Consider the following 17,731-nt stretch of genomic DNA (forward strand, 5'->3'; position numbering starts at 1 on the left):
TCTTTGGAATATTGTGTAAAAACGTTGGTCCAATAGTGATCCTCAGTGACAAAAAGGTGGCCACCTCTAGTATCAAAATGGTCATCCCAACCAAGGCACAAGTATTGGATTTTGTCAAGTCCGACAAACAAAAAAAGGAGTACACACCCAGCTCAGTTACATGAATCTTGAAGGCTTCAAACCTCAACTTTAACTGAATGGCAGGTTATGTGGATTTACCCTGGACACCAACCTCACCCTCAAGGAGCACCTTGCAAAAAACAAAAACAAAGGCTTTCGGGTACCAGCTTTCTCCTCTAAAAAAAAGTGAATCTGTTTCTTCCAGAAAGGCACTGCAGAACTCTTGTTCGAGTCCTCATACTGTTTGATCTGGATGTGCCTATAATAGTAGTCACTCATTTACTACATTTGACACAACTGCAGTGCAGCAAACCTTCCTGCTGCGCTGCCGTGCGTCAAAATAAAAGGGCAGGAATGTGCTGTATCACTTGATCATTCCTGTCCTTCTCTTCTGCGGCTAACCCAGATACCCTTGTGTCATGTTGCAAAGGTGCCTGCGTTGCTGGGATAATTGTTTTTGTGCAGGAAGGGACACCTTCCTGCACAAAAACAATCATTGATGGAATTTCCGTCTTTCAATGTGTGCTGCATAATGCAGCATGCTCAGAAAGAGGAAAAACTAGGAGACATAAAAGTATTTCTCCTCATTGCACCACTAGGAGGCGTAGGATTCTGACGCATTCCCAGCTTTCCAAAACGTTGTACATCTGGGAATGTGTCAGGTTCATGGATATTGTGTGGAAATAGACAAAGCAACACCCATGGTACGCCCCTTTCATGCAGAGTAATGCTGGAAAGGGGCCCATATGTACACACCCATGAAAGGTCCTGCATGCTGACTTTACATGGCCTTGTAGATATGGGCAAGCCTATTGCACTGCAGGTGCATAGAAAATAGTGACGCACTGGCGGTGCAAAGGGCTTCTAAATGAGGCCTTTCTTTTTTATCTTTTACTCTTTTGATGTGCGTTCAAAGTCAGATGTCAAATGTCAGGCTATGTCTCTAACAAATTGCTTCTTATTCTTTTAACATGGAGATTGATATTTTCATTCTCTGGCTGCAGAGTGAGAGGCTTTTGAAAAGTGAATTATGTGGCAATTTTTCTGGTAAGATAGGAAAGACTGCACAATGGCATTTTATTCGAACACACAACCAGCGGCGGCCCGTGCAGGTAAGAGCAATGGGGCCGGCTGAGGGCGATTTTGACAGATGAGGACTAGGGAAAATTAAAGAAATAATTAACTCTCATCACTGTTCGTCGAAATCCCCCTACCCGGCCCCACCGCTCTTACCTGCAATGACCATGGCTGCACAAAACCACATTTTATTTCCACACATTAAGGTTTGTGAGCTGTGTAGTTTTAGAAGTAAAACTACAACGGTGCCAAATTAATAGATATTTCAATGAAAAATTTGCTGCCTCTAAATGACAGTGTGCTACCAAACCATGCTTTAGTAAGGTATTTGCGACATTGTGCTACCAGATTCACCAGCAACTACATACTACACCCATCCCAATATCTTGCTGAATGGGCGTGGCTCATTTGCTACAGTCCCTAAGAATATAGCGAGGTAACATTGATGGCATCACTTCCACTCTGAAAATTGTTCCAGCACCACTGCCTTGAGCTCATTAATTCAGCTGTCCTGCAGGCACATTATGTATGTGAAGAAACAATATTAGGTTGCAGAGAAAAAACCAACACATGTAAATTTGTATGCAGCTTGTCCTCCTGCCTGGGGACTCTTTCAATCATTAGTTAGACGGCCAATTTGTTAAAAATAAATCCGGAAAAAACAGAGGTATTGGTGGTCTCCACCTCAGCCTCGCCCTGGAGTGATCTCTACTGGCCCCAGGAACTAGGGCCCTCACCGATACCGAGTGACAAAGTAAAAAGTCTCGGAATCAAGATTGACGAGGAGCTGTCAATGGCCAGTCAGATCTCCTCAGTGGTAGGGATGTGCACTGGCTTGATCAGACAGTTACGAAAGTTGGCCCCCCTCCTTTCCTTTTCCGCACTCCGTATGGTAGTCTCGGCCACCATTGTTTCGAGGCTAGATTATGGAAACGCCCTTTATCTAGGCCTACCTAAAATCTTGATCAACAGATTGCAGGTGGTCCTGAATGACGCGGCGCGTCTGATCTTCAAGTTACCTAGAAGATCCCATGCCTCTCCTTTACTACTCAAGCTACATTGGCTTCCCATTGAACAGAGGGTGGAGTTTAAGAGCCTTTGTACAGCCCACAAGGCCATCTATGGGCAAGCACCTGCGTATATCAAAGAGCGCTTGGAGCTGTACATCCCCAAGCGAGTCCTGCGGTCTGCCGAATCCCAGCTCTTGGTCTGCCCTCGGTATAAGTTAAAAACCAAAGGAGGTAGGTCTTTCTCGGTTCTGGTTCCGCAGATCTGGAACAATCTACCAGAATCACTTCGGAAAGAAGCGAATCTCCTGCGTTTCAGGAAGCTGTTAAGAACCTTTTTATTTAGGGAGGTACTTGATCCAGCTAAAAAAATCTTATTATATGCTCCTGCCTCTCTTTTGTCCTCATGCACGGTTCCATGCTGTCTGGTTTGAGCGCCTAGAGACCTGTAGGTGAGTTGGCGCTATAAAAGACTAAGTTAACAATAACAATAACAATAACAATTAGTTTACCTTGCAGTGAGTTTTCATAATATTAATGCTAATCTCTCATTTGTAAACATTATGATCATATTAATTTATGATGTGTAATAAATGTAACCGAGAAGTTACTCTATTAAAAGTCATTTGGTTATATCCCTTCCCTGTCTGTGTGTGGCTAGGAAAGTGAAAGCCTCCCAGGTCAATGATTAACAACCTTTACTCCACTTTCTATATGCCCATTCTCCCTTGTCCACGACTCCCCTCTCTTCAGTGGCCCAGGGTGCTTTGCATTTGGGACTGGCAATCTGGGCATTATAAATAAGGGTCTCAGTATTCCGTTTTTACTGATTTTTACAGATAAATACAGACCGAAAATAATGTGTTTCCCGAATGTATTTATTTTTAAAAGCGGCAAAATACAGAAAATTTTGCTTCTTGTGAATGATTCTCGATGCTGTCCGTAATGAATTCAAGACCAACAGCTGAGCAGATAGACATCATGAAGAGTTAAAAAACACAACATCAAATTTCCTTAAATGAAGGCATACGTTAATAAATTATTGTATGTAATGCTTATATTTACCTGTGAGTGTAGTGTTTTGTTAGATTTGGCTGCCTAATTTACTAAAGAACCAAAAACAAGCACCAGTATTGCCACTTATTTTTAAAGGGGGTTAGAAATCACCACTCGGTCTACTGAATTAAACAGTACACCTCAGGATGCTTTTTTTATCCAGAATGAATCAACTTTAATTCACAAAATTCAATGAACATATATTTCAACACGTTTTTATAAAATACAAAAATATTGCCTAAATCACTCTGAACTCTCTCATACAACACCACAGTCATTCACTACACCATACTATCTAAGACACAACCAACAAACATGACAAAAGCTGTACATTAGTTCATACAAAATATTTACAATTCACAATTTGCAAAAATAAACAGCAAAGGAATGAATTTAGGAGAATTTTTTCTTTTTTCTAAATAGAAATCCTAATACTGTAGAACAAAGGTCTACGCGTTTCGATGACCCATGATTTAAGGGAAATCTCGTCAGGACCACGTAGCTGCGAATGCAAAAGGAGAGGAGTGAGTCACTCTGCTAGAAGACCCTCCCTCTAACTCTTCTCATATTGAAAAAGGGTTTAGCTCCTACCTCAAAGGTGCTCGTTTTTCTTGGGGATTGGAATCTGAAACCAGAACAATAACAAACTCTACTTAGTCTCTATAGCAACCTAAGCAACCATCTAGTAAAGACCCACTGAAATGAACAAATACAATGAAGTGCAAGAATACTCACAGGCTTCTCATTCAACTCAGCCTATTTTTCGAGGAGAGAGAAAAAATCTGTAGGGGGGAATAATTGATGTGTGTCAGAGTCCCATGGTCGTATTTTTTAAAAAGCAAGACATATGAACGGAATTACAACAGATTTGTTCTTACTTGTGAGGACGGCGGGATCCACAACCTGGGGTTTTAATTTGGTTGTTTGAGGCGCGCGTCGGTAACGCCTGTCAGGGATAAAGAGACAGGGTCAGTCAGCCATCCCCGCGGGCTCAGCGTCTGACGCTGCTATTCTGTGCTCAATATCCGAGCTTACCTGACTTGCCCGATCACTGCAGCAGAACGGAGGACACTGCCATCTATCTTGATCTCTTGTCGGTCGAGACTGCTTGCCGCCGCGCTTGGCTGTCAATTTGACGTTGTGCGTGTCCTGCCGCTTCCTGGTTGCAGGGAGTTGTGGGATTCGTAGTTGTTACCCCTCTGTGCAAATTCTAGAGTAGATTCGTTTTTCCTGGGGGGGGAAAAGGGGGGGGGGAAAGAATTTGAAGTTTTGTTGTTTGGTGAAAACTGAATTAGTCTTGTCCTTTCGGAAGAAGATGCTCATTGAAGTTTGCCTCGATCAGAATTTCATAAAGGGATAGATCAGTGCCGCCGTTTTTGATTACGTATTCCATGGAACACCTCTCCAATTTAGAAACTGCACTTTTCTTATAGCCGGTAGATTTCTGACATTTCGTTTAATCCGTCAATGGCTGTATTGAATTTTAAAATTAGTAGAGCCTCATGCCGTGCCAATTTTTCTTCAATGTCGCCACCACGTTGGTCTTTCTCAATTTTAGCTATGACTGTCCATTTTAATTCCTCTATCGTGTGGTTGTTAGACATCCAATGGTTTACCAATGGCGCAGTATTTACATTATTTTTAATACGTGATTTATGTTGACTTATTCTGCTTCGGATTTCTTGGCTTGTTTTACCAATATATAATTTATTGCAAGGACATTTTATCCCATACACAACAAAACGTGTTTTACAATTGGTAAATTTTTCATGTTTCCAGTGGATCGAATTATGTGAGAAGAGGGTCCCCTCCTCTGTGCTTGCACAACAAGTACAGGTGCCGCATTTGTGATGTCCTTGTCCCCAAGAAAAACGAGCACCTTTGAGGTAGGAGCTAAACCCTTTTTCAATATGAGAAGAGTTAGAGGGAGGGTCTTCTAGCAGAGTGACTCACTCCTCTCCTTTTGCATTCGCAGCTACGTGGTCCTGACGAGATTTCCCTTAAATCATGGGTCATCGAAACGCGTAGACCTTTGTTCTACAGTATTAGGATTTCTATTTAGAAAAAAGAAAAAATTCTCCTAAATTCATTCCTTTGCTGTTTATTTTTGCAAATTGTGAATTGTAAATATTTTGTATGAACTAATGTACAGCTTTTGTCATGTTTGTTGGTTGTGTCTTAGATAGTATGGTGTAGTGAATGACTGTGGTGTTGTATGAGAGAGTTCAGAGTGATTTAGGCAATATTTTTGTATTTTATAAAAACGTGTTGAAATATATGTTCATTGAATTTTGTGAATTAAAGTTGATTCATTCTGGATAAAAAAAGCATCCTGAGGTGTACTGTTTAATTCAGTAGACCGAGTGGTGATTTCTAACCCCCTTTAAAAATAAGTGGCAATACTGGTGCTTGTTTTTGGTTCTTCAGTTTAGTGAGGCTTGTCCTTATTGCCCGTGAGCCCAGACCCAGTTCTTGGTTATGGTATTTTTGCAGAGGATTCTGCGAGGTCTTCTTTGAGCCCCACAGTGGAGCTAGGGAAGTTGTTAGGTTGTGAAGTAAGTTCGATTGTGTAGAGTGTTGATCGAGTGTGAATTTGTTAAAAGAATGTCAGAGGATCAAACATTTGCCTATAGTGAAGAGCACATTAAAAAGCTGCTAGATAAACCACCCTTGTTCTCTTCTGTCACGTTAAGTGCATCCGCAAGGAATCAAAATGAAACAGACAAACTATTAAGACTACGGAAAAAACAAATCCGGACAGACCTACACGGTCATTTTCTACTCCAGCATCTAAGAGCCGGTACAATACCAGCTGGCCTACAAATCAAAAATATCCCAGTCATATTCACCGAAGACCCGATCTACAAAAAGGGATATAGTTTCATCGAGACAAAGTGCAGCCGTGACCTGATGGTCTTAACGGTGGAAACAGCTCAACGCATCTCCCTACAACAGTTGGATGAGATCAAAACACTACAAGCCGAAATAGAACAAAATCAATTGATTACAGATGCAAAAACTTTACTGGACAAGGTAGAAAAGGACATACAGGAATTCAAAGATTTCACCATTAATCAGAAAGAAAATCAATTCCAAAAGGATAAAAAAGCCTTTAATGTAGAAAGAGTGTACCCTTACCTGCAACCAGAATTTTACTCAAGACCTGATTCAAGAAAATATCTAGGGGAATATCAAGGTAGATCTAATAACAAATTTATCACGTATTCCGACACCTCATCTTCTTCAAGTGGCAGTGAAAACGAGGGAGGACACCAGGGAAGAAATACAAACAAAAGAGGATCTTTCCAGCAACAACCAGGCCCGTCATCGGCGCCTTTTTTAGGGAGAGGCCAACAACAAAACCGAGCTCGGCCCCGATACAATCAACCATGGGAGATGTCGACGCGGAGGCAAAATTACAAAAATTGGTAGACTCACCAATTTTCAATCTTTCAAATAAGACTCTTACTCCGGCGGAAACAAGTATCCTAGAAAAAGGACTTTCTTTTGTCCCAGTGAGATATACCAATTACGTGAGATTAAAAACAGAGGCACTAGAGTTCTGTAGAAAACTCAAACTAAAATCATTTTTTTCACAAACTAACTACAACTCACCAATTGAGGTAACAGGGCTAAAAAAGAAGTCATCTTTTTGCCCACCAGCAAACAAAGTGGCAAAGGAAATCATCACTTTTGAAAGAACAATCTTATCTGCCATTACCCAAATGGAACAAAAAAAGCAATGGACCAAATTTAATATCTCACAATCAGAAAGAAAGGCTTTGGAAGACCTAAAAAATGATACATCGATTACAATAAAACAGGCCGACAAAGGCGGATCGATTGTGATATGGGACACAGAAAAATATACAACAGAAGTAATGAGTCAATTGAACAATCCTAGATGCTACAGAAAAATCCTAAAAGATCCAACTACAGAATTACAAAATGAACTGAATCATATCCTAGGAAAAGGTTTTGAGGACGGAATTATTGGGAAAAAAGAGTACGAATATTTAAAATCAAAAAATCCACGAACTCCGCTCTTCTACGTCCTGCCGAAAGTCCATAAGGATGCCACTACACCGCCTGGAAGACCAATAGTCTCTGGTTGTGACTCATTACTAGAACCCATATCTAAATTTGTTGATTTTTTCCTAAAACCCTTCCTCCCCAAAGTAAAATCATTCCTAAGAGATACATCAGATTTTATTAACAAACTGCCCACAATTCAATTCGAAGACAATCAAGATCTACTGGTCACACTAGACGTCACCTCACTATATACCCAGATTCCTCAAAATGATGGACTAGATGCCATACAATACTTTTTGGAAGAAAGAGAAAAACCAACTAGGGTACCCACTGAATTTATAATGCAACTAGCAAGTTTTGCATTAAAGAAAAATTATTTCAATTTCAATGGCGAGTTTTTCTACCAAACAAGTGGAGTAGCCATGGGCTGCCCATTTGCTCCAGAACTGGCTGTTCTATTTATGGCCCTATATGAAGAGCAATTCATTTACCAGAACAACCCGTACTCGGAACAGATCACTAGCTGGAGTCGATATATCGACGATATTTTCATGACATGGAAAGGAAACATAGAGGATCTTAAACAATTCCATGAATGGTTAAACTCAAGAACTCAAGAAATCAAATTTAGCCTTAGCTACTCAAAAATTAAAATGGCTTTCCTCGACGTCGAGGTTTATCCAACAGAAGAAGGGCTAGTGACTACATTATACAAAAAGAAAACAGATCGCAACAAGGGACTACATTTTAAAAGCAATCACCCTCGCAATTTAAAAGAAAATCTGCCATTCGGACAATATCTTCGGATCAAACGAAATTGTCATTTCAAGGATGAATATTTGTTCCACGCAAACAACCTCACTGATAATCTAGCAGCAAGGGGCTATCCCAAAAAGCTCCTTAAAAGAACGATGAAAAGGGCATGGTGGGTACCAAGAGAGACTCTCTTGGAAAAAAGAGAAAAACCTGCACTTGAAAGAATAGTTTGCGTCTCAACATTTTGTGCAAACTCCAACCAATTAAAAAAAACGATACTTCAAAATTGGCATTTGGTGGAAAATGTTGATGGCTCTCTAAAAGAGAAGCCCTTATTCGCTTTTAAGAAAGATCAAAGCGTGGCAAATCATCTAGTGAGAGCAGCCATGAAGAAAAAAGAACAACCAACAGTCTGCTCCCTCTTAGGATTACCACCTGTACAAGGACATCACAAATGCGGCACCTGTACTTGTTGTGCAAGCACAGAGGAGGGGACCCTCTTCTCACATAATTCGATCCACTGGAAACATGAAAAATTTACCAATTGTAAAACACGTTTTGTTGTGTATGGGATAAAATGTCCTTGCAATAAATTATATATTGGTAAAACAAGCCAAGAAATCCGAAGCAGAATAAGTCAACATAAATCACGTATTAAAATAATGTAAATACTGCGCCATTGGTAAACCATTGGATGTCTAACAACCACACGATAGAGGAATTAAAATGGACAGTCATAGCTAAAATTGAGAAAGACCAACGTGGTGGCGACATTGAAGAAAAATTGGCACGGCATGAGGCTCTACTAATTTTAAAATTCAATACAGCCATTGACGGATTAAACGAAATGTCAGAAATCTACCGGCTATAAGAAAAGTGCGGTTTCTAAATTGGAGAGGTGTTCCATGGAATACGTAATCAAAAACGGCGGCACTGATCTATCCCTTTATGAAATTCTGATCGAGGCAAACTTCAATGAGCATCTTCTTCCGAAAGGACAAGACTAATTCAGTTTTCACCAAACAACAAAACTTCAAATTCTTTCCCCCCCCCCTCCTTTCCCCCCCCCCAGGAAAAACGAATCTACTCTAGAATTTGCACAGAGGGGTAACAACTACGAATCCCACAACTCCCTGCAACCAGGAAGCGGCAGGACACGCACAACGTCAAATTGACAGCCAAGCGCGGCGGCAAGCAGTCTCGACCGACAAGAGATCGAGATAGATGGCGGTGTCCTCCGTTCTGCTGCACTGATCGGGCAAGTCAGGTAAGCTCGGATATTGAGCACAGGATAGCAGCGTCAGACGCTGAGCCCGCGGGGATGGCTGACTGACCCTGTCTCTTTATCCCTGACAGGCGTTACCGACGCGCGCCTCAAACAACCAAATTAAAACCCCAGGTTGTGGATCCCGCCGTCCTCACAAGTAAGAACAAATCTGTTCTAATTCCGTTCATATGTCTTGCTTTTTAAAAAATACGACCATGGGACTCTGACACACATCAATTATTCCCCCCTACAGATTTTTTCTCTCTCCTCGAAAAATAGGCTGAGTTGAATGAGAAGCCTGTGAGTATTCTTGCACTTCAGTGTATTTGTTCATTTCAGTGGGTCTTTACTAGATGGTTGCTTAGGTTGCTATAGAGACTAAGTAGAGTTTGTTATTGTTCTGGTTTCAGATTCCAATCCCCAAGAAAAACGAGCACCTTTGAGGTAGGAGCTAAACCCTTTTTCAATATGAGAAGAGTTAGAGGGAGGGTCTTCTAGCAGAGTGACTCACTCCTCTCCTTTTGCATTCGCAGCTACGTGGTCCTGACGAGATTTCCCTTAAATCATGGGTCATTGAAACGCATAGACCTTTGTTCTACAGTATTAGGATTTCTATTTAGAAAAAAGAAAAAATTCTCCTAAATTCATTCCTTTGCTGTTTATTTTTGCAAATTGTGAATTGTAAATATTTTGTATGAACTAATGTACAGCTTTTGTCATGTTTGTTGGTTGTGTCTTAGATAGTATGGTGTAGTGAATGACTGTGGTGTTGTATGAGAGAGTTCAGAGTGATTTAGGCAATATTTTTGTATTTTATAAAAACGTGTTGAAATATATGTTCATTGAATTTTGTGAATTAAAGTTGATTCATTCTGGATAAAAAAAGCATCCTGAGGTGTACTGTTTAATTCAGTAGACCGAGTGGTGATTTCTAACCCCCTTTAAAAATAAGTGGCAATACTGGTGCTTGTTTTTGGTTCTTCAGTTTAGTGAGGCTTGTCCTTATTGCCCGTGAGCCCAGACCCAGTTCTTGGTTATGGCCTAATTTACTAAAACATGGCAGGCATCAAAGTATGAGTGCATGTTTTTCAGTTAAATAAGTGCGGAAATATATCAATTTACTTCTTCATTTTTCTCAAAACACAAAATAAATATGGAAAAATACCAATAAGATGGCCAAAAAGTAAATATGGATAAATACAAACAGACATGTTAAAAAAAGAAGTACCATAAAACAAGGAGCCCTAATCATAAAACTGAGAAATAATATAAGCAATACATCTTCAAGATGGCTACCGTGATGATTCTGGAGTCCCAGAATGCACTGCGATTACCCACTAGGATTTCAGTTCAATTCACAAAGAAAGAGGTATATTTACAAGGAAAGTGACGGAGCGCAGAGTTAGACTTCTTGGCTAAATGCAGCACTCCACCACTTTGAAAACGCAAGGCTGCATCGTATTCACAACAATAGGGTGCAGCCCTGCATTTCCCCCTGCGCTGGCGCTAATTGTAGATGCCTAGCGCCAATGCAGGCATCCTTGCACCATAGTACAAGGGTGCCTGCATTGTGGGAATGATTGTTTATGTGCACGAAAGTGTTCCTTCCTGCACATAAACAATCTTAAATGCAGCACACATAAAAGTTGCAACTCTTCATTTTTAAAATGCTAATTTATGTGCAGGAAGGGACACCTTCATGGCCTTAAACAATCATGCATGGTGTTTTGCTGTTGCTATGTGTGCTGCAGAGTGCAACACACATAGACACAGCACAAACAAGGAGAAATAAAGCATTTCTCCTCATTTTGCCATGTTAAGACCAGGTTATTTTTGGTCTTAATTTTGATGCTGCCCCATATTCACACCACCCTTGTAAATATGGGCAGCATCAAAATCAATTGGTATTGCGGCGGAACTCCCACCGCAACACCCATTTCCTTCCTCTTTCATGCTAATTATAGCATGAAGGAGTGCCTTATTTACAAGGTAGCATTAGGCAATGTTAAGTGGCTTAACACTGCCTTTTAAATAAGACAAAGCCCATATCACCACAGGAACATCGAAAAAAGTGACGTTCCTGTGGCGATAGGGTCTTGTAAATATGCCCTAAGCATTATTCATATGTGTAATTTACTGTCATAGATGTGTTGTTCTTCCATAGGGTTGGTTGGGTTTTCTAAGCAGCAACCTCATTTCACCTTCCTTGCAGTCTAGATTAGCTCTTGATTTGCTGAAGTGTGCTTCACCTCATGCTTTCCCATTGTCCCTGGAAACGCCTCATTATCTTGTGCTGTGTACACCTCCATCAATCTGATACGAATCACTGTCAATCAGAGTCTAGGCCTATTCAGCTGCTCTTCCACTGCATGCTTGCATCCCCTATCCAGAACACTTCATCTGCTTTCCTCTTCTGTCCTTTCTCTCTCTCCACTGTCCCCTCATCCAGGCCACCTATCCCCTTAACCTGTTCTCCTCTTCTGTGCTTTCATCTCCTCCCCAGACTACTTCATCTGCTTCCACTTCTGTGCTTTCACTGCCCTCCAACAATTCTTCACCTGCTCTCCCCTTGTGTGCTTCCACCTTAACCCCTTTACCTCTTCCCCCTTATGCACTTGCATTCTCTTCAACCGGTCTACAGAATCTCTCCTCGACCTGCTTCAGCTGTCCCCCTCCCCTCTGCCATCGCCAACCCATCTTTTTTAGGTTTTGGCTGAACAGCGTGCATGCGTTGTCAGGGAAATGTTTTGTCAACAAAACAAAAATGTTAAAAAATGGGCTTAGAGCCTGCCCATTAGTTACCATTGGTTGGCTTCCACCTCACTCTCAGTTCCTTGCTTTTGATTGGTCAGCACCTCCTGCTGCTTCCTCCAGGCACTTTCTGTGTTGGTCCCTACCATGGAGCACGGACCTACTACAGATTCCTGTCTGTCTGTAGCCAGCATCCTTCTGCTGGCCGTGCATTACTGGAGGTACTTTCTTTTTACTGTTGGACATGCACCCTCAATTAGTGCCTGCCACAGTCCATCTCCTGCCCAGCCTTCATGTTGCTTATATTCTCCTGCTCTCCTACACTGTCCCTTGTGTTTCTGCTCCCTCATGTTGCTTCCCTCTGCAGCAGGTTGGTACTACTCCAACCCTTCTCCCCAGCACCTCTGTTGCTTTTGTAAAGATTGTGTTTGCTTTTGTTTTGTGTTTTTTGTTGTTTATGTAGCTGAATCTTGGCCCGAATGTATTGGAGTGCTTTACACGAGCACCAGCTACATTACACATGGACACGGGAGATCAAGTGAGCTTCCCCTTCCTCCCAATTTTTGCTGCAACTGGATTGCTGTGCAAGTAACGAAAAAAAGAGCTATGACGCGGCCAGCGTTAACCACGTCATACCATTTTGTTTCTTTACTTGAAGACATGGTGCACAGCAGCTTGTGCTTCTGTGCATCAGGTCTAAAAAACATTGACAAAGCCAATAGATCTCACAAACGTGAAATCTATTGACTTTGCAAATGCTTGTTTCACCACCTGCTATTCTCTTCATTACATCTTGCTTTCTTCCCTCACCTGTTTTCTTGCTCTCCGTATTTTTACTCATGTCCACCCTTCTTTCTATCTCATCAGGTTTTCAAAGTGCTCTGAAGTGGCTTGAAAGTATCATGTTGGCACAATACAACACACAGAAATACAACACCTCAAAAATAAATAGTAGAAAATAAACATAATTTACATGGGAATCGGAACTGCTCTCTCGACCGTATATAACTTGTCCAGCCCTTTAGGAGGCATCACAAAAATTGTGTTTTAAATATATTATCCCCAAAAAATATTGACGATAAAAGGTAACAAAAGATTTTTAAAAAATTGAAAGTGTATTGATTACTTTTGTAACTACTGTATAATTCTATATCCCCCTGACACATATGTTCTTTTTGTCTGTGGCAGGATCCTGCTGACAGTGGTGGTGATCTTCCGAATACTCATTGTGGCCATCGTGGGCGAGACCGTGTACGAGGACGAACAGACTATGTTCATGTGCAATACGCTACAGCCGGGCTGCAACCAGGCCTGCTATGATAAAGCCTTTCCTATCTCTCACATCCGCTACTGGGTTTTCCAGATCATCCTGGTTTGCACACCCAGCCTGTGCTTCATCACGTACTCTGTCCACCAGTCGGCCAAGCAGCGAGATCGCCGATACTCCTTCCTGTATCCGCTGCTGGAAAAAGACTGCACCCGCGAGGGTAGAAAGATAAAGAACGTCAATGGCATCCTTGTCCAAAACCCAGATTCCTCTTCCAAGGAGGAGCCTGACTGCCTGGAGGTAAAGGAGATCCCCAGCACTCCAGTAAGAACCATGAAGAGCGCCAAGGTAAAGCGTCAGGAGGGCATCTCTCGCTTCTACATCATACAGGTGGTCTTCAGGAACGCTTTGGAAATTGGCTTCCTGGCTGGACAGTACTTCCTTTATGGCTTCAATGTCCCTGCCATCTTCGAATGTGACCGCTACCCTTGTGTCAAGGAGGTGGAGTGCTATGTGTCCCGACCGACTGAAAAGACAGTCTTCCTGGTCTTTATGTTTGCTGTCAGTGGGGTTTGCGTGCTTCTCAACCTGGCAGAGCTCAACCACCTGGGCTGGCGTAAAATTAGGACAGCAATGAGGGGTGTGCAGGCCAGGCGCAAGTCCACCAGCGATGGTCGAAAGAAGGACATGACCCCTCTGACTCAAGTGCCTGCCTTGGGAAGGACGCAGTCCAGTGAGTCAGCTTATGTCTGACATCTATTTATTCCTTCTCCCTCTTGTGTGATGACTTGAAACCATAATGTTTAGAGCATCAGCTCCATGTTGGCAGATCATTGCTAGGTCTAAGCTCAAAGATCAGAATTGCAGGGCAAATCTTATGGATCTCTCCAAACACAGTGAGTCTGTCCATTGTCATTGGTGGGTCAGCCACAGAGGTAGGGCTAAGCCAAGGGGCCATCAACACCAAACTTACTTTTACCCACAACGGGTCAAGCCAAAGTTAAGCATTCAATGATCACCCCAGCTTTGATCAATCATTGAAACTACCATGTTGCTGCAGTCTTCCCCAGTCTCAAAAGCACTCTTGAGGCCCCTTCTATGGGACATGGTTCCACAAGAAGAAGGCCTTTGACATTTTCCCAATAGGCCAATTCTTTGTCCTCCTCCTTCCTTCACAGATGAAAAGCAAGCTTGGATGGTTCACATAGGATTGTGGGACCAACCCCCATTGAGAATAATGACCCCTGTTGGAGCTGACAGTGAGTAGAGCTGTCTCCCCCAGTCCTTTGCATGACCCATCAGTGGCAAGACGATCAGCCATTGAGACACCCTTGGCCCAAGGTGTCAAGAGTTCAGCCACATGTTACAATTCAGGGTCTTCCTCCATATGTAACTCTTCAACCCGGTCCTCAGGACACTCTATCGGGCTATGGTGCTTTCCCCTCTCGCTCACAGGCACTCTTATGCATAACCCTGGGGCAGAGAGGGGACTTAAATCACTTTTGAATGAAGTAACATGCACTGACATCTTGTCTTCCATCCCCTCTAACATAGCCGCCACAAAAGCCTCCATCACAAACCTAATCTCTAATATCTCCATCGTTGAGGGCCACTGCTGCGCACTGCACCAGTCCCACGTTGCCCAAGATAGTCCATTCCCCATGAGAAGTGACGTCTATGCAAATATTCACCATTTTAGATACAGTGTATGCAGATTACAGATAATCCAACTTTCCAATCAGCAGACAGGAGTCTCTGATTATTTGTGTTCAGAGAGCGGGGTTTAGGTTTTAAGAGAAGGCTTGGGGAACAACTGTTCCTTAGACCAATCTGTTGCTAATTTGCCTTTGGCTTGGATCCCCTCTGGATATTTTGGCAACACCTATTTTGCTGCCAGTATGAATGAAAAAAACGGATTAAAAAGCCTATTATTCCTGCTTTTAAAAACTCCTCCAAGGGGCAACATGGAATTCTGTGTGGTAGTCATCCAATGAAATCATCTGGCAATTTTAAGCACAAAGGGCAAATGTAACAGCACTGAAACTCTATCTTTAACTGGCTCTTCAGTGGGTTTATAACAGGAACTCTAAGACATTTAAAATGTGTATTTCGTCCTTAGGTGTGCAAGACAAATCTTAAAGAAGAAACAGTGCATGTGAAAATTATTGACTTATTGTTTGGAGGGAGTGGCTTTGGTGGAAATGTGGAATGCAACTATGGGCTTATTTGTATTTTATAATATCATTTTCTGCAGTTCTTAGGTGTCTTTACATGTTTTTAATTACAATGTCTTATTGTAGTTTTTGTGAAGCATAGCTTTGTTTTTCGTTTCAAATCCATTTAGTTTCACCACAGACACTTGTCTGTCACAATATCAAATGCAAACATATCATCACACACAAATATCATATCAAAAGTATTGGCAAATAAAATATCATGGCAGTAGTATATATCAGTAACTATAGATCTACTGTTCTGAAGTTCACATCTATGTACCTTGAAAATATATATAGTCAAGGTACATAAATGTGGTGTTAAGCATAGTAAACCAATATTTGTGTATATACACTAGCCTTCACAATATTCTCCTAGTCAATATTCTGGTCACAATATTGTTGTATATTAACATTTCAAACGTAACATTCGGGTACCTTACCCCAAGTCAGTCAATCAGAGACTTCTGACTCCCTCAAAAATTAACTAAGAAGCCATCTTGGAGATTATTTTAGCTTCTCTCACTCTAATCTCCACTTGCATCCCTTGATCAAGAGCTGTTATCAGGTATTAAAGCAAAAGCTACAGGTGTGTCTAAGAAGACTTATTGAAGAATATGTGGCAGGCCCATAACAGTGCTGTCAACTGACTTTGGGCCATGAGTAGGGGTGTGCAAAATTACAAAGATGTTTGCTTCGGTTGAAAAGTTTAGTATTCCATGAACAGTGTGATCGACAATAATCGGGAACTATAGAAACTTTGCTTCCATATTAAATATTTTGCACCCCTCCCGACTCATTTTAGTGACTTTTTGCCAGCGCATATATTAATAGTTTCTATTGGACCTAGGGCTTTGGGCTAGGGTTCCGACCTAGGGCTTAGGGCTTTGGATCTGGTTAGGTGCTAGTGCTAGTGTTCTGATTGGCTCCCAGGATTAGGGCTTCTATTGTACCTAGGGCTTAGGGTTTGAGTTCTGATTGGGTGATAGGGATATGGTTCTGAGTTGCTCCCAGGGTTAGGGTTTTTATTGAATATAGGGTTTAGCACTTGGGTTTTGAATGGTTGATAGTGCCAAGGCTGTGATTGATTCCTGGGGCCAGGGTTCCCATTGGATCTAGAGTCTAGGGCTAGGGTTCATAATGGTTAGGGCTAGGATTTCCATTGGCCTAAGGTCACCTGATCACTAGGGCTTTCTAACCAGGCAGCAGATTAATAGTGTTGCCATTTATGTGCCTCAAAAGAACACTCCATGGGTTAATGACAGCGTCAAAAGAATGAGAGCATAATTCAACATACTATAACGCAAGTGGAGAAAATCAGGAGGTTAAACAGACAAAAGCATGCTACAGCACTATCAAGGATTCTACAAAAAAAACATCAAAACAACAAAAAGACACCACTTCTCCACCCAGAAAACTAAAACAGACTGCCTTTCTAAAGAACTCCATAAAATTCTAACAGAATTTCGAAATCCAGAGTGCCTAAACACAGAAACACCATGATAACAAGACTTCTGTAACAAAACTTCCAATGAATTGATCTAAATAATGAAAAAGATTGACAATTTGCCTGAAGGAGGATGTGGACTACACAACACATCCATCAATGCATACCTTCAATACCCTGTCACAAAAAGATTTCCTCAGTATTAACATTGCAGTCAGACCATCAGGATCAATATCAGACATAGCACTGCCAAATATCTTTAAAGATGGCCTTTGCTCACCCTGTGCAGGGGAGGTGGACAGATGTTTCCTCAACAAATATCTGGCTCTAGGTTCATTCCAACCTGAGCTCAAAATCTCCTACGTCAGACCTCTCCTCATAAAGAAAGACTGACCCATCTGGCCCAGAAAAATGACATGCCCATATCAAATGGACCATTCTTAGGAATTGTTTTGAGAAAGCAGTGCTTACTCAAAGTTCCCACTTTAACTGACATTATGGCTTATTATCATCCCAATAGTCCAGCTTCAGACCAAGCAGAGCCACAGAGTCTGCCATCAAATCCATCCTGGCTGATCTAAAGCTCACATTGGAAAAAAAGAAGGTTCTCCCTTCTAACTTCTGGATTTATCAGCTGCATTTGAAACTGTCCACCCCCATACTCTACTGCAAAGACTTAACAATTTCAGAATCTATAAAAAAATGGATTTCTACTTATCTTACAGACAATGCGTA

At 41.7% G+C, this 17,731-nt stretch overlaps 1 protein-coding gene across 1 annotated transcript in view; it reads left to right on the plus strand.

The window, feature by feature from the left end:
• The window catches only part of LOC144783040 (gap junction delta-2 protein-like), a 256,295-nt gene extending 242,013 nt beyond the window's left edge, over window positions 1–14,282 (plus strand). The window contains exon 2 of the mRNA XM_078662220.1: window positions 13,258–14,282. Within this exon, the coding sequence (XP_078518346.1) occupies window positions 13,258–14,089 (832 nt within the window). The 3' untranslated portion in view covers window positions 14,090–14,282. The remainder of the gene's footprint in view (window positions 1–13,257) is intronic.
• The last annotated feature ends 3,449 nt before the right edge of the window (window positions 14,283–17,731 follow it).

Source organism: Lissotriton helveticus, chromosome 9 (assembly GCF_964261635.1).
Source record: "Lissotriton helveticus chromosome 9, aLisHel1.1, whole genome shotgun sequence".
Taxonomy (NCBI): Eukaryota; Metazoa; Chordata; class Amphibia; order Caudata; family Salamandridae; genus Lissotriton; species Lissotriton helveticus.